Source organism: Mirounga angustirostris, unplaced genomic scaffold (assembly GCF_029215605.1).
Source record: "Mirounga angustirostris isolate CCGP_5_RB_7025 unplaced genomic scaffold, mMirAng1.0.hap1 SCAF_5, whole genome shotgun sequence".
Classification (NCBI taxonomy): domain Eukaryota; kingdom Metazoa; phylum Chordata; class Mammalia; order Carnivora; family Phocidae; genus Mirounga; species Mirounga angustirostris.
The window spans coordinates 100,121,872-100,147,816 of NW_026991713.1; the positions used below are offsets into that span (position 1 = coordinate 100,121,872).

At 40.1% G+C, this 25,945-nt stretch overlaps 1 protein-coding gene across 1 annotated transcript in view; it reads left to right on the top strand.

The window, feature by feature from the left end:
* LOC123844069 (maestro heat-like repeat-containing protein family member 2B) overlaps nucleotides 1-25,945 on the top strand; it is a 38,329-nt gene that overhangs the window by 3,305 nt on the left and 9,079 nt on the right. Inside the window, exons 5-11 of the mRNA XM_045874068.3 lie at nucleotides 399-451; nucleotides 5,136-5,252; nucleotides 8,468-8,590; nucleotides 8,945-9,097; nucleotides 10,118-10,197; nucleotides 10,798-10,933; nucleotides 11,984-12,073. Of these exons, the coding sequence (XP_045730024.1) occupies nucleotides 399-451; nucleotides 5,136-5,252; nucleotides 8,468-8,590; nucleotides 8,945-9,097; nucleotides 10,118-10,197; nucleotides 10,798-10,933; nucleotides 11,984-12,073 (752 nt within the window). The remainder of the gene's footprint in view (nucleotides 1-398; nucleotides 452-5,135; nucleotides 5,253-8,467; nucleotides 8,591-8,944; nucleotides 9,098-10,117; nucleotides 10,198-10,797; nucleotides 10,934-11,983; nucleotides 12,074-25,945) is intronic.

A 25,945-nucleotide genomic window follows, 5' to 3' on the forward strand; every position in this document is an offset into this window, starting at 1 on the left:
AGTCTCTGTCTTTCTGAGATGCGGTTTGGATAGGTCTGCTTATTTGGACCATGTTCTGCACTGAGCAGATATGCAGCCCAGAGTTCTGTGACTCCAGAGTTCCCAGAACTCTCCTTCTTGTGGGCAGAGGTTCAGGAAAGAGTGTGGGCTTTGGAACCAGAGACCCAGGTTTGTATCCTTGCTCTAACACTTGCCAGCTGGGTATGTTTGACCTTTGAAAAGTTATACATTTCCTGGAGCCTCTGAAAAGAAGGGGGAACAATTATCTTGTAGGATCATAATGAAAATCAAATGAGAGGATGGGCACAAAGCCCTTAGAATAGCGTTCAAATGTTGGTTCTTTTTCCCTGGCCGGGGCCTTCTGGTCGGGCAGGTCCCTATACTCTCTTCTTTCCTAGATCACACTGAGGAGAACCTGGATCAGGAGGAGTGGGAGGACAGGCTGCTTCAGGTATGCACTCTAAGAGACATACCTTTCTCCACACTTGCCTTCCTTCCCCTTTTCAGGATCCTGAGGGAGAAGAGGCCCCACACCCCCTGAGACTGAGACATGATTGAGGGACCTCCCTACTCAAGAGAACCTCTTTGACTCCAGGATTGGAATGTGCATTATATGCTTGGGAGCAGAGGGGAGAGCTATTTACTTGGCTGGTTGGGATTGGCCAGAAAAGCTTTCTCAAAGGTGGTCCACCATCTCAGTTCACTTAGGACTGCCCTGGTTTTAGCTCTAAAAGTCCAGCATACTAGGTAATGCCTCAGTCCTGGGCAAACTGGGAAGATCAGTCACTCTACAGACGAATGATTAAGTCTGGAAAGATGAGTAATCTGCCAGCTAAGCAGTAATTTGCCAGCTAAGCAGAGAAGCCAGTGCCTTAGGTCAGGTTTCATAGAAGCAGAGCCTAAGGTGGGGGTCCTTGTCAAGTGATTTGGCAAGAAAGTGCTCTCAGGAGAAGCTGTGATCAAGTAAAAGGAACAGGGTAGGAAGAGGAGAGGCTAAGCAAGGATGTGGGGAGACCTGGATGGAAACTACACCGCAGAGTCTATCCTGCTAAGAGACAAGTGAGGGGGGCTTTTGTATTTCCCCACCCCTCCACCTCTCTGTCACTGGTGCCAGGCTTCTATGGTTGGTATGGGGCAGGGATGGGAGAGAGAAGAATGTAACTCTCAGGCACCTCCAGGCAAAGAGACCCAAAAAGGCTTACAGGTGGGAACTGCTCACAATGGTGCCTGCAACCAGGGAAGGGAAGGAAACTTCGGCTCTGGACAAGGCTTGAAGAGCATCTGCTAGAGGAAGAAAAGGTGCCCATCTAGAGGGGGCTCTGGGGGAAAGTTGACACATTCATTGAACATCTGGTATACCTTGTTTGTCTACTGTGTCAGGCACTCTGTAAGCATTGGAGTAGATCAATGAACAAGACATACACACAATGACCAAGACATACAATGAACAAGACATAAAGCTCCTGAGCTTTATTCTCATTGGAGAGGAGAGGTTGGGGAGAGTTAAGAACTAACCAAACAAACACATAAACAAGATGACTAGTGATTGTGAGGAAGCTTTGAATCAAAGAAGCAGGATGGTGAGCTAGAGAGGAATTTAGGAGGTCAGGGAAGGCTCACTGAGACATGATCAGAAAGATGAGAGTGAGACAGCATTTTGAAGAGCCCAGGGAAGATTCCAGACAGGGGAAATGGGAAATATAGAAACCCTGAGGTAGGAAAGTGTTGACTACATAAATACAGATATTACAAGGTAGACAGGGTAATGAATAGCAAGCAAGGATAAAGGCTACAGAAATTCAGAAGAGGGAGAGATATAGATTACTTTTTTGATTTTGCTATTTTAATTTTTAAATTATGCAAATTTAAGGAACTGGGTTTTTTAAAAATTTTTTTTAAAGATTTTATTTATTTATTTGAGAGAGAGAGAATGAGAGAGAGCACATGAGAGGGGTTAGGGTCAGAGGGAGAAGCAGACTCCCTGCCGAGCAGGGAGCCCGATGCGGGACTCGATCCAGGGACTCCAGGATCATGACCTGAGCCGAAGGCCATCGCTTAACCAACTGAGCCACCCAGGCGCCCTGTTTTTTTTTTTTTTCAAGTGAAGTTTTGTTATTAAAATTTATTTTTGTGTTTGTTTTTTTTAACTTATTTTTTATTCAAGTATAACAAACATACAGCATTATATTAGTTTCAGATGTACAATATGGTGACTCAACAATTTTTTACATTTATCGGTGCTCATCAAAATAAGTGTACTCTTAAGTCCTCCTACCCACCTTCCCTCTGGCAACCACCAGTTTATTCTCTGTATTTAAGAGTCTGTTTTTTTGTTGGTCTCTTTTTTCTCTGTTCGTTTGTTTCATTTCTGAAATTCCACATATGAGTGAAATCATATTGTATTTGTCTTTCTGTATTTCACTTAGCATTATACCCTCTATATCCATCCATGCAGTTGCAGATGGCAAGATTTCATTCTTTTCATGGCTGAATAATATTGCATTCCACATCTTTATCCATTCATCTATCAATGAACTGGGTTGCTTCCATTTCTTGGCTATTGTAAATAATTCTGCAATAAGCATCAGGGTGCATATATCTTTTTGAATTAGTGTTTTCATTTTCTTTGTGTAAATACCCAGTAGTGAAATTGCTGGACGATGTGGTTAGTCTATCTTTAATTTTTTGAGGAATGTCTGTACTGTTTTCCACAGTGGCTGCCCCTGTTTGCATTCCCACCAACAGGACACAAGGGTTCCTTTTTCTCTCCATCCCCACAAACTCTTGTTATTTCTTGTTTTTTTTTTTTTTGTTTTTTTTTTTTAGCCATTTTGACAGGTGTAAAATGATATCTCATTGTGGTTTTGATTTGCATTTTCCTGACAATTAGTGATGTTGAGCATCTTTTCATGTGTCTACTAGCCATCTATATGTCTTCTTTGGAAAGATGTCTATTCAGGTCCTTTGACCACTTTTTAATTGGATTATTTGCTTTTTTGGTGTTGAGTTGTATACATTTTTTATATATTTTAGATATTAGCTCCTTTTCAAATATATCATTTGCAAATATCTTCTCCCATTCAATAGGTTGCATTTTTGTTTTGTTGATGCTTTCCTTCACTGTGCAGAAGCTTTTTATTTTGGTGTAGTCCCAATAATTTAATTTTGCTTTTGTTTCCCTTGTCTGAGGAGATATATCTAAAAAAAATGTTTCTATGGCTGATGTCAAAGAAATTACTGCCTATGTTTTCTTTTAGGAATTTTATGGTTCCAAATGAAGACATTTATGTCTTCGATCCACTTTGAATTTAGTTTTGTGTATGGTGGTAAGAAAATGGTTTATGGGCGCCTGGGTGGCTCAGTTGGTTAAGCAACTGCCTTCGGCTCAGATCATGATCCTGGAGTCCCAGGATCGAGTCCCGCATCGGGCTCCCTGCTCAGCGAGGAGCCTGCTTCTCCCTCTGACCCTCCCCCCTCTCATGTACTCTCTCTCGTTCTCGCTCTCTCAAGTAAATAAATAAATCTTTAAAAAAAAAAGAAAATGGTTTAGTTTCCTTCTTTTACACGTGGCTATCCAGTTTTCCCAACATCATTTGTTGAAAAGACTGTCTTTTTCCCATTGTATATTCTTGCTGCCTTTGTCTTAGATTAATTGACCATAAAACCGTGGGTTTGTTTCTGGACTCTCTATTCTGTTCCATTGATTTATGTGTCTATTTTTGTGCCAGTACCATACTGTTTTGATTACTACAGCTTTGTAGTAAAGTTTGAAATCTGGGCTTGCTTTGTTCTTCTTTTTCATGATTGCTTTGGCGATTCAGGTTTTTTGTTTGTTTGCTTTTTTGGTTGGTTTGTTTTTTGTGATTCCACAAATTTTAGGATTATTCTAGTTCTGTGAAAAATGCTGTTGGTGTTTTGATGGGGGTTCCATTAAGTTTGTAGATTGCTTTGAGTAGTATGGACATTTTAACAATATTGGTTGTTCCAATCCATGAGCATGGAATATCTTTCCATTTGTTTGTGTCATTATCCCAATATCAAAGTCAGATAAAGGCATTATAAAAAAAGAAAACCACAGGCCAATATCTCTGATGAACATAGATGCAAAAATGCTCAGCAAAATATTAGCAACCAGAATCTAAAATCATTCACCATGATCAAGTGGGATTTATTCCAGGGATGTGAGGGTGGTTCAATATTCACAAATTCATCAACATGATACATCACATCAATAAGAGAAAGGATAAAAACCATATGATCATCTCAATAGATGGGGACAAAGCATTTGACAAAGTACAATATCCATTCATGATAAAAACTCTCAACAAAGTAAGTTTAGAGAGAACATACCTCAACATAAGAAAAGCTATATATGAAAAACCCACAGCTAACATCATACTCAATGGTGGAAAACTGAGAGCTTTTCCCCTAAGATCAAAAACAAGATAAGGATGTCCACTCTCACCACTTTTATTCAACATAGGACTGGAAATCCTAGCCACAGTGATCAGACAAGAAAAAGAAGTAAAACCCATCCAAGTTGGCAAGGAAGAAGTAAAACTTTCACTATTTGCAGACGACATGATATTATATACAGAATATCCTAAAACTCCACCAAACTGATAAATGAATTCAGTAAAGGGTACAACAATAATATACAGAAATCTGTTGCATTTCTTTACAGTTAATGAAGCATCAGAAAGAGAAATTAAGAAAATAATCTCATTTACAATTGCACCAAAAATCATAAAATACCTAGGGATAAACTTAACCAAGAAGGTGAAAGATCTGTGCTCTGAAAACTGTAAAACATTGATGTAAGGAACTTTTGATTTTCTAGCTGGAAATGGGAAGTATGTGGATCAGGGAAAGTTCCTAAAGGGATGATCCATACCCTAAGATGCCAAGAAATTAGAAATACAGCTTTCTCTTACCTCTAGCTTCAGCCCCTGCTCTATAGGATTACTGCCTTATCCAGATGCCCCCCAGAGAACAGGAGGGCCAGAGTGGAGGTTGGGGCAGTGGGGAAGGGTGCTGGCTGACAGTTTCAAAACCAGTTTGGGTAATGGCTATTCCCCAAGCTACCCTAACTTCACTCCAAGTTATGCATGACCCTGCCCTTTCACCTCTCCTAGGCTTTTCTATATAAATTCTTCGGATTTACCCTGCGGACCTCAAGGAATATGAAACTGGTGAAGATGATGCTCTCCTCCATCCTACAAGCTATCCATGAAGACCTGCAGGAGAGGGAGGTGAGGTGGAGGAACTGGCAAAGGGGAAACATTTTTCCTTTAAGAGGCAGGGTGATGAAGTAGTTAAAAGCTAAGACCTGGCAAGCTCAACAACCTGTTGGAATCCTAGGTCTGCCACTTTCTAACTGTGTGCCCTTGGGCAAGTTATTTACTATTATTATTTTATTTTCTGACTCATTTCAGGAAGTTGCAATCATGATGCACATTTACCCCTAAATACTTAAGGGTGTACTACCTAAAAATAATGATATTCCCTTACATAATCAAAGCACAGTGATCAAAATTAGGAAGTTAACATTGCTACAGTACTATTATCTAATTTATAGACCTGATCTGAAAATGGCCAATTGTCCTACCAATGTTTTTTTTTAGAGCAGAAGAAAAACATTTTTTTCTCCGGTCTGGGATCTAATTTAGAATCAAATAGTATGTTTAGTTATCATTTAGCTTTAATATTTTTAATCTGGAACAGTTCTCAGTTTCTATTTTTCATGATCTTGACATTTAAAAATGTATGGACCATTGATTCTGTAGAATGTAGCTCATTTTTTGTTTGTCTCATATTTCCTCATGATTACATTTAGATTATGTATTTTTGGTGGGAATACTATGGAACCTGTGTGTCATAGGATGGTTTTCAGGATTAAAAATATAAAAGCTCCTAGAACAATGCCTGGCACACAAGCACTCTCTAAGTGTTGCTTACTGGTAGAATTGGTGGCCGTGCTCTCAGGCATCCCCTCTCCAATGCCCCTTCCCTGCCAGATTCTCAGAGCATCCATCACCATCATGACTATCATCAGTTATTTACCAAGCCCAAGGTGCAAACAGTATCATTGAGGAGACAAACATATATAGGAAGAAAACAGCTGGCTCCACAGAATAGCCTTACTAAAGGCAACATGAATGGTCACAGAGACATATAGTGGCTGTTGGGGTTGGGGGTGAGGACTTCGGCTAGTTGGGTCTAGATTAGGAGGGAAGTGGGTATTCCCACTTGACATAATATTCCAAGATAAGAATTTTTGGGACCATGTCTACAGAACAGTCAGTGGCATAGTGGGACTGGAATACAGGGTTCTTTGACAGGGAGGTAAAAGTGACCTGTCTGCCAACACCTGGGGACAGATTGGATACAGAGATAAAGATTAAGAGGGCAGAGGATGTTCAGGATAGTTCCTGGGTTTCTGGCATGCTGGGAGGTGGTATCCTTCACTGAGATCAGGAATGCAGGACATAATGGGGAAGAAGATGATGCATTCAGTTTTGATGGGGAGAGTTTAGGGTGCTCCTGGTAGGGAGCCAGGTGGAGAGGCTCAGTATCCATGTAGATCTGGAACTCAGATCTGGGCTGGATGGCTGCATTTGGGAACAATTATATTTTCCCTGTTTGTAAAATGGGGTTGATAATATTTACCTTAAAGCTTTAGCATGAGGATTAGTGAGATAGCATGTGTAAGGCTGGTACAAACTAAGCATTAAATATTCTGATGATGTCGGTGATGAAGATGATGATGATCAGGATAAGGGATGGCATGGGAAGAGGGACAGACTAGGTAGAACCCTCTTCTGATATTCAACTAGTCCCTGCTTTCTTTCTTTTTTTTTTTTTAAAGATTGATTGATTTGTCAGAGAGAGAGCACAAGCAGGGGAAGCAGCAGGCAGAGGGAGAGGGAGAAGCAGACTCCCCACTGAGCAGGAACCCGATGCGGGACTTGATATCAGGACCCTGGGGCCATGACCTGAGCCGAAGGCAGATGCTTAGCGGGCTGAGCCACCCAGGCTCCCCAAGTCCCTGCTTTCTAACTAGGCAAAATTTTCCCTTCATCTACTTGGAGGCCAAAAGCCTACAAGTCCCATTAATATTTCATCCTTTCTAGAGGATCTGTTCCCTGGAACAACTGTAACTGTCCCTAGGTCCCCAGCACTCTGCCTCCTCTGCTGCAAAGTCTTAATGGCAGCCCATCCTGCACAAACAAGCCAGTTGACAAACAGTTGGCACCTGCCTCTCTGTGTTATATGTTCTTTTTGCTCTGTGCTGATATCCGGGTTGAGTAAGCTCTAGGAAGAGGCTTGGCTGACATTTAAGTCAAAGCGGCCTGCTATGAGGCAGAGGGATTTAAGTTAAAGACTGTTCCTGGCAAGAACTATAGAATCCCCAAGTTTCCCTTGCTCTTGGCCCCCACTCAGTCATCTCTTCCCACCGACAGCATTTTTCACTTAGTTGTCCTGCCACTATGTCCCACAAGACACATGCAGGGACTCCCTCCTTTCTCTCTCCCCAACTCTAGACAGGTCCCCTTTCCACCTGCCCATTTTGGTCAGTTTACTGCTGTTTCCTGTTCTCCTGGGTTAAGAATATTGGCATTCTCTGTATGTCTTCTCTCTTTTCCGTTTCCTCTGATTATCCATCCAATCCTGTTGATAATGTGCCTTGGTTTTGTTCTTCCCTCCTGTTCCCTCCTCACAACCTTTCTCTGAACTTCTAGTGCATATAAGTATACTCTATTCTGCAGTGTTAGATTTGATACTCCTAAGATTTTGCAAATCTGTGACTCTAATTTTTCACAATCTGGGATAATTTGCTTCTTTTGTCCCCCCATGCATTAAGCACCAAACAAATCTCTACTGAATTCATAGATGAATTCATACACATATGCAATGTCCCCACAGTTCACAAGCATTGTGCAGGGCGTGGTTCTCCTCTGGTCCATGATACTCAGGAAAGGCTTTTCTGGATGTTGTCAATTAGTATGAAAAATACAAAAATCAGACTCTTTAATTTTGACAAGCCCTGTGCCTCTTTATCTATCTATCTATCTATCTATCTATCTATCTATCTATCTATCTATCTATCTATCATCTAATCTATCTGTCTTTTAGAGTTTTTTTTTCATTATAAGTGTGCTCGTTAATCCCCATCCCCTATTTCCCCCATCCCCCCACCCACTTCCCCTCTGGTAGTCATGAGTTTGTTCTCTATAGTTAAGAGTCTTTTTTTTGTAATTTGCTCCTTGAATTACTTCTTGCAAGGATGTTTGGTTCTCCATCTGGATTTTAAGTTGTTCAAGTCAGAGGAACCAAATTTTCCTTCCATTTCTTTTCTTTCCCTTTTCTCTCCCTTCTTCTCTCTAAATCCTGGGGTTTGGGAGAGCATAAAGGTACCTGGATAACTCTTAGCTGTGGCGTGAGGTTGAGGCTATCCCCATTACAGGGCATTGCTGTGGCACTCAGTATTGTGTCCATGAAACATCTGAAGATGGTCCTGGACCAACTGCAAGTGTATAGTGCTATCCTCACTGACAAGGGCTCATCATTCATCCTCAAGCTAACGAAGGTGATGGCATTCCTGGGAACTCTGCCACCCTCCCACACAAAACCTTCTGAGGCATCCCCATCACTCAGACTCCCCACTTCTCTGAGGCCTTGTGACTCCCCTATAAAGCTTCTATTTCCCTCTGACCAACTGTGGGGAAGTTTCATCCTCTTCTCCCTTTCCCATGTTCCCTTATGCCCATGCTTCAGGCCCTGGTATCATCAGCGGCATCCCCTTCCTCCCAGCTGTCCACCATTCCACAACCCCATCTTCCCTTCCGGGCCATCTAGCCAATCCATTCCTCCCTGAACCTCCATTCCCCCATCAGGCAAGGATAAGATGAAGAGAAGGCAAGTTTCCCCCTTCCTCTTACAGGAACATCAGCAAAGGGAATGGGGGCTGGTCTGTAACATCATCTACTTAAGCTATAGCAAGATTATTTTAGCGAGCAAGGGAGACATCTTCACGCACTTAGATGACATCCTGGCCGTGGTCCTGCAACACCACCGCAACTGCATTGTAGAAAAGGTACTTCCTGCTTACTCTCCTTCTCCAGTGTCCCATCCCTGCCTTCTTTACCCTTCCCCTCCATGAAAATGATGCCTGGCCTTAAATGGAACAAGGGGGTAGGGCTATTACAGTTACTTCAGGGGAGGTAAGGTGGGGGGGGTCCCTAAATAATTTTCCTACCTTTGTCATTTGTCCAGAGCATGTGCCCCTAGGGTAGGAGAAGAAGACTTTCCCAAATCCTGTTCATTTACCATCCAACTAGACATCCTTTGGGAGAACTTATTTGGTAAAAAGACAACTTGAGAGAGAAGGAAACTAGCTAGATCTATCCTAATTTAAGGTGGGAACTCCAGAACCAGGTTGGTAAGAGGGGTGGCCCCTTCCCCCATAAAGATGCCACAGGCTTTGCTTCCCTAAGCTGTCCTCAGAGAGAAGTTGCAAGATCTCAGCCTAGAGAAAGCTATAGAAGCCTTAGCTTTTCATCTCCCAGATTTTGTGTAGGTAGTTTTCCCTTGCCCCAGGATCATTCCTACTTTGGAAATCTCTGAGCATACTGGTTAGTTCAGGATAAGAACCTGAAGCTGGAGTACCTGGATGCCCTGACCAAGCTAACAAACATCCTGAGCAGCCACCCCATGGCCTTTCAATTTAAGTTCCCTCAGAAGCTAGAAATTGTAACCTTCATGGTGCTAAGTACAACTCAGGAGGTTGGAGGTGGAAATGCACAGAGGAGGGAGGATGGGTCTTCATGGAAGCCGTTGGCAGTGCTCCTGGCCTTGGCCTGGAGGATAAAAGTCCAGATTTTCCAGTGTCCTTTTCCTACCTTTTCCTTTTTCCATCCTGAAGGTGGGTGTGAGTACTGTGGGGAAGGTATGGTTGGGAGTAGGACAGAAGTGCTGTCCTTGAGAGTTTTTGGAAATTCTAGGTTCCGGTTTCTTATGAATACAGTCTGGGGTAGGAGGAGGGGGAGGAAGACAAAAAAAATATGTTCACATCCTCTTTGTCTCTGGGGTGGGGGGTGGGGTGGGTGTATTACAGGAGTTAATCAGGGAGGAGCCATTGAGTTCCATCTCCAGCTCCATTAGGCTGAGGGCAATGAACATCATCAGTGACTTCAGGTAACGATGTTCCAGCTACTCTGTCTTCCTTGCTCTGACTGGATTTCAGTTCTTTATATCCTAGTCTGTCCCCACCTCACTTTCTGCCTCTGCTTCTAGGAATAGGGGGCCCCAGGCAGTAGTAGACATCTACTGGACAATGTCTGCCACCTCCTTTAACCAAGATTTTTTAGATGGGATTTTTGGAGCAGCTGGCAGAGACCACCTCTCCCATTTTCACAGGCACTTGCTGTTGCTTCTGGTCCAGGCTTTCTTCTGCTTTCAGGGCTGTCCCTGACTAAATACCTACATATCTATCACTGACCATTTCCCCCATTCCCTCAAAATATCTGGGGAGCCAAAAAGTAATGTATCATCTCAAAATATCAGTACCCTTTCCTGTAATAGTTCCTCTTTCCCTTTGTCCCTTTCTTTCCATTTTCCTGGAATTTTAAAACTTTGTTAGTTTCCTCCTTTTCTTCTTTTGTTACTTTTTCTTCTGGCAACTTCTTACTACCACCTGTCCCTCTGTCTCCACCATCTCTCTCTGTACCTTCCTCAGCTGTTATTCCTGGCCATTACTGTCTTGTTACATATTTGCTACTTCCTCCTGGATCTTAGGAAGCTCCGTCCCCTCATAGAAGTAGAAGAAAGAACAGAGCTACTCCGAACATGCCGTAAGAGTGTGCTCTGCCTACCACCTACAGAAATTTTGCAGAAGGAGGCATCCAGTTCCCAGGAGGCCCACACCACTGTGGTAATTAACTCTTTGATGTTTGTCTCTTTGTATTCAGTTTTTACTTTTGAGAGGATGAGTATAGGTTTGGCAGTTACAGGTAAGGCTCTTCCACCTTCGTTGATAAAAATACAATCATTTGAAGAGGTTACTAGGTCATATAGTCTGAATGCAACTCATGAGATGTACTTCCTTCTTGAGAGCATGCATTGATTACTGCTGTCACACTTTAATATTCTGGCCCAGAGGTGAACACGCAGTTCTTTAATTTTTAACTGTTGTACAACTGAAACCAGACTGAAAGGTTTAACATGATTTTACTAAAGGCCCATGGGTAAATAAGTTTAGAGAGTCCCAGGGGCAAGAGAGTTGAATCCATTTCCCACAGGGCCTATAGTGTTTCCTTGAGGGAAGGAAGAATGATTCACTTTTCTAATTTGCATTTGTATGTTTAATTCTTAGGAATTCTTTCATGTTCTCTGATTACTCCTTTATCTTGATTGGTTGTTCTTGTTTTATTGATGCCACAATCTCCTGATTTTTTGAGGATATTAATAAGAATTTAAAAAAATAAAAGTTTCTATTTACTGAATTAGTTTTTTTTTTTAGGGGCAGTTGGTCTGTTTGTTTATTTGGGCCTTTTCATCAGCTGTCTGGTGGTCCTTCTTCGTCAGTTCATATTTATTTATGTTATGAAGGAAGGACTGGTACATACAGAGAAGGCTGAGGTGGGTTTCCTCTGGTTGTATCCCCATGAGGCCTTCCTCAATGTAGGTCTGGTTAGGGAGGGAAGGTATTTTGACAGGATTTGCCCATGTTTGGGGCAAACTGGGAACTCCCAGTCCACTAGGACAAACTGCACATCAGGCAGACATTTGTGCTCTGCTGAAAACAGAAGAATTTGTTTAAGTTAATAGCAGGCAAGTGGCACTTGAAATGTTAGGGGGAAACTCGTGGAGCAGAATTTCTCAAGGAAAGCTTCCTGGGAGAGCTAGAGCACGGAGCTAAGTTTAGAAGGAGGGATGGGGCCGACATCTCAGCAACTCTTTGAGTTCTCTCTTCTCCCCTCAGGATTTGTTCAGGGAGACCCTGCAATCCCTTCTAAGGCTAATGGAGACACTTACTGTTGAGATGCCCTCTCGGATCCAGCACTGCTTGGAGGTCAGTGGGAAGGAGCCCCTGAAATTGGTATATTGGTTTCCTAGGGCTGCTGTAACAAAGTGTCACAACTGAGTGGCTTCAAACAACAGAAATATATTCTCTCACAGTTGTAAATGCTGGAAGTCCAAAATCAAGGTATCAGCAGGGTTGGTTCCTACTGGAAGCTCTGAAGGAGAATCTGTTCCATGCATCTAGCCTCTGGTGATTCCTGGCAGCCCGTGGTGTCCCTTGGTTTATAGACATACCATTTCACATATGAGTGAAATCATGTGGTATTTGTCTTTGGCTGAATTATTTTGCTTAGTATTATATGCTCTAGATCCATCCATGGTGTTACAAATAGCAAGATTTCATTCTTTTTTTTACAGCTGAATAATATTTCACTCTGTGTGTGTGTGTGTGTGTGTATGTGTGTTTATCTCATATTTTCTTTATCCATTCATCTATCAGTGGACACTTGGGCTGCTTCCATAATTTGGCTATTGTAAATAATGCTGCAATAAATATAGGGTGCATATAACCTTTCAAATTAGTGTTTTTATATTTTGGGGGTAAATACCCAGCAGTGTGATTACTGGATCATAGGGGAGTTCTATTTTTAATTTTTTTGAGGAAACTTCATGCTGTTTTCTACAGTGGCTGCACAGTTTGCATTCCCACCAACTGTACTCAAGGGTTCCTTTTGTTCTACATCCTCACCAACACTTTGTTGTCTTATCTTTTTTTATTATTTTATGTTAATCACCATACATTACATCATTAGTTTTTGATGTAGTGTTCCATGATTGTTTGCGTATAACACCCAGTGCTCCATTCAGTACGTGCCCTCTTTAATACCCATCACCAGGCTAACCCATCCCCCCACCCCCTCCCCTCTAGAACCCTCAGTTTGTTTCTCAGAGTCCATAGTCTCTTATGGTTCGTCTCCCCCTCCGATATCCCCCCCCTTCATTTTTCCCTTCCTGCTATCTTCTTCTTTTTTTTTTTTTAAGATTTTATTTATTTATTTGAGAGAGAGAGAGAGACAGTGAGAGAGGGAACACAAGCAGGGGGAGGGGGAAAGGGAGAAGGAGGCTTCCTGCCAAGCTGGGAGCCCGATGCGGGGCTCGATCCCAGGACCCGGAGATCATGACCTGAGCCGAAGGCAGTTGCTTAACCAACTGAGCCACCCAGGTGCCCCCCACCCTTTTTTCAAACATATAATGTATTATTTGTTTCAGAGGTACAGGTCTGTGATTCAACAGTCTTGTACAATTCACACCGCTCACCATAGCACATACCCTCCCCAATGTCTATCACCCAGCCACCCCATCCGTTCCACCCCCCACCACTCCAGCAACCCTCAGTTTGTTTCCTGAGATTAAGAATTCCTCCTATCAGCAAGGTCATATGATACATGTCTTTCTCTGATTGACTTATTTCGCCCAGCATAATACCCTCCAGTTCCATCCACGTCGTTGCAAATGGCAAGATTTCATTCCTTTTGATGGCTGCATAATATCCCATTGTATATATATACCATCTTCTTTATCCATTCATCTGTTGATGGACATCTTGGCTCTTTCCATAGTTTGGCTATTGTGGACATTGCTGCTATAAACATCGGGGTGCACGTAACCCTTCGGATCACTACATTTGTATCTTTGGGGTAAATACCCAGTAGTGCAATCACTAGGTCGTAGGGTAGCTCTATTTTCAACTTTTTGAGGAAACTCCATACTGTTTTCCAGAGTGGCTGCACCAGCTCGCTTTCCCACCAACAGTGTAGGAAGGTTCCCCTTTCTCCGCATCCCTGCCAACATCTGTCGTTTCCTGACTTATTAATTTTATCTTTTTGATTTTCGTTATTCTGACAGGTGTGAGGTGATATCTTATTGTACTTTTAATTTGCATTTCCCTGATGATGAGTGATTTTAGCATCTTTTTGTGTTTCTGTTAGCCATATGAATGTTTTCTTTGGCGAAATGTCTGTTCATGTCTTCTGCCCATTTTTAATTGGATTATTTGTTTTTGTGTGTGTCATGTTGTGTAAGTTCTTTATAAATTTTGGATATTAACCCTTTATGGGATATGTCATTTGCATGTATCTTCTCCCATTCCACGGGTTGCCTTTTAGTTTTGTTGATTGTTTCCTTTGCTGTGCAGACGTTTGTTTTTTGTTTTTGTTTTTGTTTGTTTTGTTTTGTTTTGTTGATGTAGTTCCAATAGTTTAATTCTGCTTTTGTGTCCCTTGCCTCAGGAGACATATCTAGAAAAATATTGTTATGGCTGATGTCAGAAACATTACTGCTTGTGCTCTCTTCTAGGATTTTTATGGTTTCAGGTCTCACATTTAGGTCCTTAATCCATTTTGAGTTTATTTTTGTATGTGGTGTAAGAAAGTGGTCCAGTTTCGTTCTTTTGTATGTACCTGTCCAGTTTTCCCAATACCATTTGTTGAAGAGACTATCTTTTCCCATTGAATACTCTTGCTTCCTTTGTCAAAGATTAATTGACTGTATAATCATTGGTTTATTTCTGGGCTTTCTATTTTGTTCTTTTGATCTTTTGTCTATTTTGGGGCCAGTACCATACTGTTTTGATAACTACAGCTTTGCAGTATAACTTGAAATCTAGAATTATAATACTTCAACCTTTTTCTTTTTTAAGTTTGCTTTGGCTATTCAGAGTCTCTTGTGGTTCCATACAAATTTTAGGTTCCTTTGTTTTAGTTCTGTGAAAAGTGCTGATGGCATTTTGATAGGGATTACATTAAATCTGGAGATTGCTTTGGGTAGTATGGACATTTTAACAATATTGGTTTTACCAATCCATGAGCATGAATATCTTTCCACTTGTTTGTGTTATTTCAATTTCTTTCATCAATGTTTTATAGTTTTCAGAGTACAGATCTTTCACCTCCTTGGTTAAGTTTATTTCTAGGTATTTTATTATTTTTTGGTGCAATTATAAATTGAATTGTTTTCAGGGGTGCCTGGGTGGCTCAGTCGGTTAAGCGTCTGCCTTCAGCTCAGGTCATGATCCCAGGGTCCTGGGATCGAGCCCCGCATCAGGCTCCCTCCTCAGTGGGAAGCCTGCTTCTCCCTCTCCCACTGCCCCTGCTTGTGTCCCCTCTCTCACTGTCTCTTTCACTGTCAAATAAATAAATAAAATCTTTTTTTAAAAAAATAAATAAATTGAATTGTTTTCTTAATTTCTCTTTCCGATGCTTCATTATTAGTGTATAGAAATGCAACAGATTTCTGTACATTGATTCTGTATCCTGCAATCTTACTGAATGCATTTATCAGTTCTAGTAGTTTTTGTTTTGTTTTGTTTTGTTTTTGTAGCGTCTTTTGGGTTTTCTATATATAGTATCATGTCATCTGCAAATAGTGAAAATTTTACTTCTTCTTTACCACTTTGGATGACTTTTATTCTTTTTTCTTGTCTGATTGGTGTGATTATGACTTCCAGTGGTATGTTGAATAAAAGTGGTGAGAGCGAGCATGCTTGTCTTATTCCTGACCTTAGGGGAAAAGCTCTGTTTTTCACCATTGAGTATGATATTAGCTATGGGTTTTTCATATATGGTCTTTATTATATTGACACATATTCTCTCTAAACCTGCTTTGTGGAGGGCTTTTATCATGAATGAATATTGTACTTTGTCAAATGCTTTGTCTGCCTCTGTTGAGATGATCATACGGTTTTTATCCTCTCCTTGTTGATAGATGTATCATGTTGATCAATTTGCAAATTTTGAACTACTCTTGCATCCAGAAGTAAATCCCACTTGATTGTGGTGAATGATTTTTTAAATGTATTGTTGGATTCAGTTTGCTAATATTTGTTGAGGATCTTTACATCTATGTTCAGAGATTTGGGCCTGTAGTTCTCTTTTTTTGTAGTGTCCTTACCTGGTTTTGGTATTAGGGTAATGCCGGCCTCATGGAATCAATTTGGAAGTTTTCCTTCCTCTTCTACTTTTTGAAATAGTTTCTTTAAATGTTTGGTAGAATTCACCTGTGAAGCCATCTGGTCCTGGACTTTCATCTATTGGGAGTTTTTGTTTGTTTGTTTTGTTTTTGTGTGTGTCATGTTGTATAAGTTCTTTATTAATTTTGTTTTTACTGGTACAATATCATTGCTGGTATTTGGTCTGTCCAAATTTTCTATTTCTTCCTGATTCAGTTTTAGGAGGTTGTATGTTTCTAGGAATTTACCCATTTCTTCTAGGTTGTCCCAATTTGTTGGCATATAATTTTTCATAATATTCTTTTACAATCCTTTGTATTTCTGTGGTGTTGGTTGTTATTTCTCCTCTTTCATTTCTGATTTTGTTTATTTGAGTCCTCTCTCTTTAAAAAAATTTTTTTTATGAGTCTGGTTAAAGGTTTATCAATTTTGTTAATCTTGTCAAAACTAGCTCCTGGTTTCATTAATCTGTTCTACTGTCTTTTGTTTCTATTTCATTTATTTCTGCTCTAATCTTTATTATTTCCTTCCCTCTACTGGTTTTGGGTTTTGTTTGTTCTTCTTTTTCTAGCTTCTTTAAGTGTAAGTTTAGGTTGTTTATTTTAGATTTTTCTTGCTTCTTGAGGTGGGTATGTATTGCTATAAATTTCCCTCTTAAAATAGCTTTTGCTGCATCCCAAAGATTTTGAACCATTGTGTTTTCATTTCCATTTGTTTCACTGTGTTTTCTGATTTCTTTGATTTCTTGGTTGACCCACTCATTGTTTAGTAGCATGTTATTTTTTAAAAAATATTTTATTTATTTATTTGAGAGAGAGAGAGAGCACAAGCAAGGGGGAGAGGAAGAAATAGGTTCCCCACTGAGCAGGGAGTCTGAGGTGGGGCTCAATCCCAGGACCCTAGGATCATGACCTGAGCAGAAGGCAGATGCTTAACCAACTGAGCCACCCCTAGTAGCATGTTATTTAGCCTCCATGTATTTGTGCTCTTTATAGATTTTTTACTTGAGGTTGATTTCTAGTTTCATAGCATTGTGGTCAGAAAAGATACATGGGGGTTGCCTGGGTGGCTCAGTCGGTTGTGTGTCTGCCTTATCCCAGGGTCCTGGGACTGAGCCCTGTGTCAGGCTCCCTGCTCAGTGGAGAGCCTGCTTTTCCCTCTCCCTCTGCCCTTGCAACTGCTTGTGCTCTCTATCTCTCTCTTTCTCTTTCAGATAAATAAATAAAATCTTTAAAAAAAAAAGATGCATGGGTGGCGCCTGGGTGGCTCAGTCGTTAAGCGTCTACCTTCGGCTCAGGTCATGATCCCAGGGTCCTGGGATCAAGCCCTGCATCGGGCTCCCCGCTCTGTGGGAAGCCTGCTTCTCCCTCTCCAACTCCCCCTGCTTGTGTGCCCTCTCTCGCTGTGTCTCTCTCTGTCAAATAAATAAATTTTTAAAAAAATAAAATAAAATAAAAATTTTAAAAAGATGCATGGTATGACTTCAATCTTTTTTAATTTGTTGATTCTTATTTTTTCTTTAAGATTTTATTTATTTATTTATTTATTTATTTATTTATTTATTTATTTATTTATTTGACAGAGAGAGACAGTGAGAGATGGAACACAAACAGGGGTGTGGGAGAGGGAGAAGCAGGCCTCCCACCGAGCAGGGAGCCTGAAACAGGGCTTGATCCCAGGACCCCGGGATCATGACCCGAGCTGAAGGCAGACACTTTACGACTGAGCCACCTAGGTGCCCCTAATTTGTTGATTCTTGTTTTGTGGCCTAATGTTACCTGTTCTAGGGAATGTCATATGCACTTGAAAAGAGTGCATATTCTGCTGTTTTAGGATAGAATGTTCTGAATATATCTATTAAATCCATCTGGTCCAATGTGTCATTCAAGGCCACTGTTTCCTTGTTGATTTTGGGTTTTGATGATCTGTTCATTGATGTAAGTGGGGTGTTAAAATTCCCTACTATTTTTGTATTTCTAGTGATTACTTCCTTTATGTTTGTTATTAACTGTTTTATGTATTTGGGTGCTCCCATATTGGGTGCATAAATATTTACAATTGTTATATCCTCTTGTTGGATTGTCCTCTTTATGATTATAAAGTGTCCTTCTTTGCCTCTTGTTATACAGTCTTTGTTTTAAAGTCTATTTTGTGCAATATAAGTATTGCTACTCTGGCTTTCTTCTCACATCCATTTGCATGATAAATGTTTCTCCATCCCTTCACTTTCAATCTGCATGTGTCTTTAGGTCTGAAATGAGTCTCTTGTAGGCAGCAAATACATGGGTCTTATTTTTTAACCATTCCATCACCCTATGTCTTTTTTTTTTTTTAAGATTTTATTTATTTATTCATGAGAGACAGAGACAGAGAGAGAGAGGCAGAGGGAGAAGCAGGCTCCCAAGGAGCAGGGAGCCCGATGCGGGACTCGATCCCAGGACCCTGAGATCATGACCTGATCCGAAGGCAGACGCTTAACCATCTGAGCCACCCAGGTGCCCCTCCATCACCCTATGTCTTTGATTGGAGCATTTAGTCCATTTACAAAGTAATTATTGATCATTATGTACTTATTGTCATTTTATTACTTATTTTATGGTTGATTTTGTAGTTCTTCTCTGTTCCTTTCTCTTTTGCTTACTTCTCTCACAATAAGTTGGTTTTCTTTCATGATATACTTATATTCCTTTATCCTTATTTTTGCATATCTACTACTGGTTTTGATTTGTGTTTACCATTAGGTTTGTATATAACATCTTCTGCATATAGCAATCTATATTAAGTTGATGGTTGCTTAAGTTTGAACTTCCCTACCATGTTTTAGGTATATGGTGTCATACTTAACATCCTTTTATTTTGTGAGTCCCTAGACTGATTTTTACAGATATACCTTTTTTTTTCATATATTCTTATTTTTACTGCTTCTGTGTTTCCTACTTTTTTTGTTCTTACTTATGGTCTTTCCTTTCTACTCAAAGAGTCTCCTTTAACATTTCTTGTAGGGCTGGTTTAGGGGTCATGAATTCTTTTAACATTTATTTGTCTGGTAAACTATCTCTCCTTCTATTCTGAATGTTAACCTTGCTAGATAGAGTATTCTTGGCTGCAGATTTTTTCCTTTCAGCATTTTTGAGTCTATCATGCCACTCTCTTCTGGCCTGCAAAGTTTCAGCTAAAAAATCCACCAGTAGCCTTATGGGATTTCCCTTTTACATAACTTTTCTTTTCTATTGTTTTTTTTAAAATTCTCTCTTTATCACTACTTTTGCCATTTTAATTACTGTGTATCTTGGTGTGGACCTCCTTGGATTGATTTTGATTTTGTGCCTCCTAGATCTGGATTTCTGTTTCCTTCCTCAGATTTGGTAAGTTTTCAGTTATTATTTATTCAAATAAATTTTCTGCCCTCTTTTCTCTCTCCTTCTGAGATCACTATAATGCAAATGTTATTACCCTTGATGTTGTCACCGAGATCCCTTTGTCTATTTTCATTTTGTATTATTTACTTTTCTCTCACCTGGTTGTCTTGATTACTTTTCATTAGTCTGTCCTCCAAGTCACTGATTTGTTCTTCTGCTTCTTCTAGTCTGCTATTTATTCCATCTAGTGTATTTTTAATTTCATCTATTGTGTTCTTCATCTCTAATTCATTCTTTTGTATTTCTTTGTTAAGGGTCTCACTGATGTCTTCCACTCTTTTCTCAAGTCTATCTTTATGAGCATTACTTTAAATTCTCTATCAGGCATATTACTTATCTCCATTTCACTTTGGTCTCTTGCTGTGATTATTTCCTGTTCTTTCATTTGGGACATATTTCTCTGTCTCCTCATTTTGTGTAACTTGCTATGTCTGTTTCTCTGTGTTAGGAAAGTCAGCTATGTCCCCTGCTCTTGAAAGTAGTGGCCTTATGAAGAAGAGGTCCTGTAGTGTGCTGTAGTGCCCTGTAGTCTCCCCTGTTCACCAGAATCTGGTGCTTCAGAGGCATCTCCTGTGTGTGATGTGTGCACCCTGCTGTTGTGGCTGAGTTGCTTTTGCATTCAATCCAGTCATCTGCAATGGCAGATGCATAGTTGCCTGTTGTGGGTAGGGTTTGGTCCCTGTGAGGTTAGTAAATCAGTCTGGGGCCACCTTGGGTTTGAGTTGAATCAGACCAGGCATTTGTCAGACGTGCAATAGCACCAAATTTCAAGGTACTTTCCCTGTGTTGCCCCTAAGAAGTTTTTGTTGACGGGCAGGGCCTATAGTCAGACCAGCTGCCTGCCCCAACCCACTCCTGGGACAGCAGTTTGACTGGTGTGTGTGGTTATCTTTCCCTCTTCCCAGGGCAGAAGTCACTTTGGAGTGGTGCTGGCCCCTGACTTAGCTGCTTGTACACTGCCAGGCTTGAGCACCACTTTGTTTTTGTTGTTGTTGTTTAATTTTTTAAATTTTATTATGTTACGTTAGTCACCATACAATACATCATTAGTTTTTGATGTGGTGATCCACGATCCATTGTTTTTGTATAACACCCGGTGCTCCATGAAGTACGTGCCCTCCTTAATACCCATCACCGGGCTAACCAACCCCCCCACCCCCGCCTAAAACCCTGTTTGTTTCTCAGAGTCCATAGTCTCTCATGGTTCATCTCTCCCTCTGATTTCCCCCCCCTTCATTTTTCCCTTCCCTCTCCTAATGTCCTCCATGCTATTCCTTATGTTCCACAAATAAGTGAGACCATATGATAATTGACTTTCTCTGCTTGACTTATTTCACTTAGCATAATCTCCTCCAGTCCCATCCGTGTTGACGCAAAAGTTGGGTATTCATCCTTTCTGATGGCTGAGTAATATACCATTGTATGTATGGACCACATCTTCTTTATCCATTCATCTGTTGAAGGGCATCTCGGCTCTTTCCACAGTTTGGCTATTGCGGACATTGCTGCTATGAACATTGGGGTGCATATGGCCCTTCTTTTCACTATATCTATGTCTTTGGGGTAAATACCCAGGAGTGCAATTGCTGGGTCATAGGGTAGCTCTATTTTAAAATTTTTGAGGCACCTCCACACTGTTTTCCAAAGTGGCTGTACCAACTTGCATTCCCACCAACAGTGTAGGAGGGTTCCCCTTTCTCCACAACCTTTCCAACATTTGTTGTTTCTTTCCCTGTCCATTTTTGCCATTCTAACTTGTGTAAGGTGGTATCTTAATGTGGTTTTGATTTGAATTTCCCTGATGGTTAATGATGATGAACATTTTTTCATATGTCTGTTAGCCATTTGTATGTCTTCTTCAGAGAAGTGTCTTTTCATGTCTTCTGCCCATTTTTTGACTTGATTATTTGTTTTTGGGTGTTGAGTTTGAGAAGTTCTTTATAGATCTTGGATACCAGCCCTTTATCTGTAGTGTCATTTGCAAATATCTTCTCCCATTCTGTGGGTTGCCTCTTTGTTTTGTTGACTGTTTCCTTTGCTGTGCAGAAGCTTTTTATCTTGATGAAGTCCCAAAAGTTCATTTTTGCTTTTGTTTCACTAGCTTTTGGAGATGTATCTTGAAAGAAGTTGCTGTGGCCGATGTCAAAGAGGTTACTGCCTATATTCTCCTCTAGGATTTTGATGGATTCCTGTCTCACATTGAGGTCTTTCATCCATTTTGAGTTTATCTTTGTGAATGGTGTTAGAGAATGGTCGAGTTTCATTCTTCTGCATGTGGCTGTCCAATTTTCCCAGCACCATTTATTGAAGAGACTTTTTTTTTTCCATTGCATGTTTTTTTCTGCTTTATCAAAGATTATTTGACCATGGAGTTGAGGGTCCATATCTGGGTTCTCTATTCTTTTCCATTGGTCTATATGTCTGTTTTTGTGCCAGTACCATGCTGTCTTCCTGATTAAAACTCTTCAGAGTATAGGGATAGAGGGAACATTCCTCAAGTTCATAAAATCCATCTATGAAAAACCCACAGCGAATATCATCCTCAATGGGGAAAAGCTGAGAGCCTTTCCCTTAAGATCAGGAACACATCAAGGATGCCCACTCTTGCCACTATGGTTCAACATAGTACTGAAGTCCTAGCAACAGCAGTCTGACAACAAAAATAAAAAGTATTCAAATTGGCAAAGAAGAAGTCAAACTCTCTCTTTTCACAGACAACATGATACATTATGTGGAAAACCCAAAAGACTCGAACCCCCAAATTACTAGAACTCATACAGCAATTCAGTATTGTGGCAGGATACAAAATCAATGCACAGAAATCAGTTGCTTTCTTATACATTAATAATGCAACTGTAGAAAGAGAAATTAGAGAAACAATTCCATTTACAATAGCATCAAAAACCATAAGATACCTCAGAATAAACCTAACCAAAGAGGTAAAGGATCTATACTCTAGGAACTACAGAACACTCATGAAAGAAATTGAAGAAGACACAAAAAGATGGAAAAACATTCCATGCTCATGCATTGGAAGAATAAATATTGTTAAAATGTCTATGCTACCCAGAGCAATCTATACCTTCAATGTCATCCCGATCAAAATTCCAATGACATTTTTCAAAGTGCTGGAACAAACAATCCTAAAATTTGTATGGAATCAGAAAGGACCCCGAATTGCCAAGGAAATGTTGAAAAAGAAAAACAAAGCTGGGGGCACCACATTGCCCGATTTGAAGCTATATCGAGCACCACTTTGCATGGGCTCAGGCCAAGAGTATATTGGAAGAGGTGGATCTTCAATGTGCTCAGGGGGCAGGAAGTGCAGGGTTAGCAAGGTTTATGAGCTGGTCCCCTGGGGGAGGAGACCCACAGCACAGGGACTGGGGCATGCCTGGCTGGAGAGAATGGATCTGCAGACTTGGATGGGGGAGGGGGCAGGATGTGTGGCATTAGCAAGTTAGATACTGGTTCCCGCAGAAGGCTGTGTGTTTATGCTGGGGGTCAGGGGTGAGAAATGGCACCTGTCCACTTCTTTGTTCCTGGAGGAGCTTCCCAACAATCTCTGTCCTTCTAGGACATACTCTGAGATTAGTAAACTCTCCCTCCCAAATACCCTAGGCATTTTTCAAACTGCTGCAGGACTGTTTGTTGTGCTGTCTCTTTAAGAGCACCCTTCCAGCTCTCCCAAAGCCAAGCCCCGCTGATGTTTAAAATTCTAGGTCTCAAGTCTCCTGGTTTAAGAACTGAGGAAATTTGACCCCTCTGGTTTTCAAAGCCAAACGTTATGGGGATTTGTCTTCCTTGTGTGGGCTTTCTGGTGTGATAGTCTGTTTCTCTCCCCTCTCTGTCCATGAATCCCTCCTTCCATTGGACAGTCCCCCAGGTTTGTTTAACTCCCCACCATATCTCTCCCTTTCCTACTCTCTTTGATGTGGCCTCTTCTCTGCATTTAGTTGTGGAGTTTGTTCTGAAAGGCTTTGGGTCATTTTCTGGGTTGTTTACACTGATGCGAGGGTTATCCAATTGTATTCAAAGGATGAGGTGAGCCATTTTCCCAGGAATCCTCTAAAATACACCTCTGGGAAGAAGGGAAATGAGGACCACGGCCATTGGGAAGTGAGGAGATGCTTGGAGTATAGGGGTCAGGCCACCTACACCTCCTCCCACAGTGGAGACAGTGCAGCAGTCCTGTGTACCAGCCGCTTCATCCACCCCTTTCTCTTTTTTAATATAAACATTTAGTTTTATAAATTTTCCTCTAAGTACTACTTGAGCTGCATCCTATACATTTTAAGATGTTGTTCTTTCAGTATCATTCAGTTCAAAATATTTTTTAATTTCTCTTGTGACTTCCTCTTTGGCCAATGGATTATTTAGAAGTGTGCTGTTTAATTTCCAAATGTTTGGAGAATTTTCTATTCTCTTATAGTTATTGATTTCTGATCTAATTCCTTTATGGTCCAAGAACATACTTTTTATTGTTTCAATGTTTTTTTATTTTTAAAATTTTTTTGGTGTCTTTTTTCCCCCTTATCAACTTTATTGAGCAATAATTTTATACAATTAAATGAATCTATTTAATTGGATGAGTTTTGACAGTTTTATATCCTGGCAAAACCATAATCGCACTGAAGATACAGAACAATCCCATTACTTTCAAAAGATTCCCTCTGCCACTTTTTCCTTTATACTATTTTTTTATTGCAATAAAATATACCTAATTATTTCAATGTTTTTTTAGACAGAAAACTTCCCCCCAGCAACATTTTGCTTATTTATTACCTAATTAATATCACAAGAAACAGTAATTTGAGTTCACATATTGCAAAGTACAGATCATGCCCCAGGGTTCAGTCATAGGTGTTGCTAAACTTTGCTAATTACACATTTCTATAATAAGGTCATTCATGCAAGATGTATTCCTTAGAATGTGCCCTGTTGGAACTTTGGAGAAGTGTATTATGGAAACATTTGTTAGTAGCCATAAAATTGCTTAAGGATACCTGGCATTCACTTAGCTTCTTCCATTTTGGTATTGTTAGTACATTACATATAAATCAGAATGAGTCTACTTCATTTTAGTGTAAATTCCCCTCTCCATTCCACCACATAGAGTTTTTGTTCACAATCATGCAGCATAGCTATAGACTAATTTTATAGTACTTAGCAACTCAAAGAGATTAATAAATATCAATTTGATTGATAAGTTTGAAAGGCAAAGTATCCTTTTTATTATATCCCACAGTGTCTCTCTCCTTTGAAATTTCCAAATGGTGCTTTTCTGATTAGAACATAGTATTTCTGTGAGGCTGATTTCAATTTTTGTTAAAGTTTTTATTTAAATTTCAGTTATTTAACATACAGTGTAATATTAGTTTCAGGTGTACAATATAGTGATTCAACAATTCCATACATCCCCTGGTGCTCATCACAGCAAGTGCCCTCCTTAATCCCCATCAACTATGTCACCCATCCACCCACCCTCTCCCCTCTGGTAACCATCAGTGTGTTTCTTGTTTGTCTCCCTCTCTCCCCCCACTCCTTTGTTCATTTGTTTTGTTTTTAAATTTCACATATAAAAAAATTAAAATTAAAAGAACTCCACATATAAGTGAAATCATATGGTATTTGTCTTTCTCTGACTGACTTATTTCACTTAGCATAATACTCTAGCTCCATTCATGTCATTGCAAATAATAAGATTTCATTTATAAGAGAAAAGATGAAAAACATCTGATCATCTCAATAGATGCATAAAAAGCACATGACAAAGCACAACATCCATTCATGATGAAGTAGGTTTAGAGAGAACATACCTCAACATAATAAAAGCCATATATGAAAACCCACAGCTAACATCATACTCAATGGTGGAAAACTGTGAGCTTTTCCTTTAAGATCAGGAACAAGACAAGGATATCTACTCTTACCACATTTATTCAACATAGTATTGGAAGTCCTAGCCACAGCAATTAGACAGGAAAAATAAGTAAAAGGCATTCAAATTGGTAAGGAAGAAGTAAAGCTTTCACTATTTGCAGATGACATGATACTATATATAGAAAACCCTAAAAAACCCTAAAGATTCCATTAAAGAAAACCCTACTAGAACAGATAAATGAATTCGGCAAAGTTACAGGATGCAAAATTAATATTCAGAAATCTGTTGCATTTTTATACACTAATAATGAAGTAGCGGGAAGAGAAATTAAGAAAACAATCTCATTTACAATTGCACCAAAAATAATAAAATACCTAGGAATCAACCAATGAAGTGAAAGACTTGTACTCTGAAAACTATAAAACACTGATGAAAGAAAGAAATTTCATTTCTTGATGTCATTAAACAATCAGACATTCCAATTGATTGGTTTGTCTCTTAATTCTCTTAATCTATAGATTGCACTTCCATCATTTTTTCCTTGAAATTTATTTGTTGAAGAAACCTAGACATTTGTTCTCTACATTTTCCACATTCTGGATTGTGCTGATT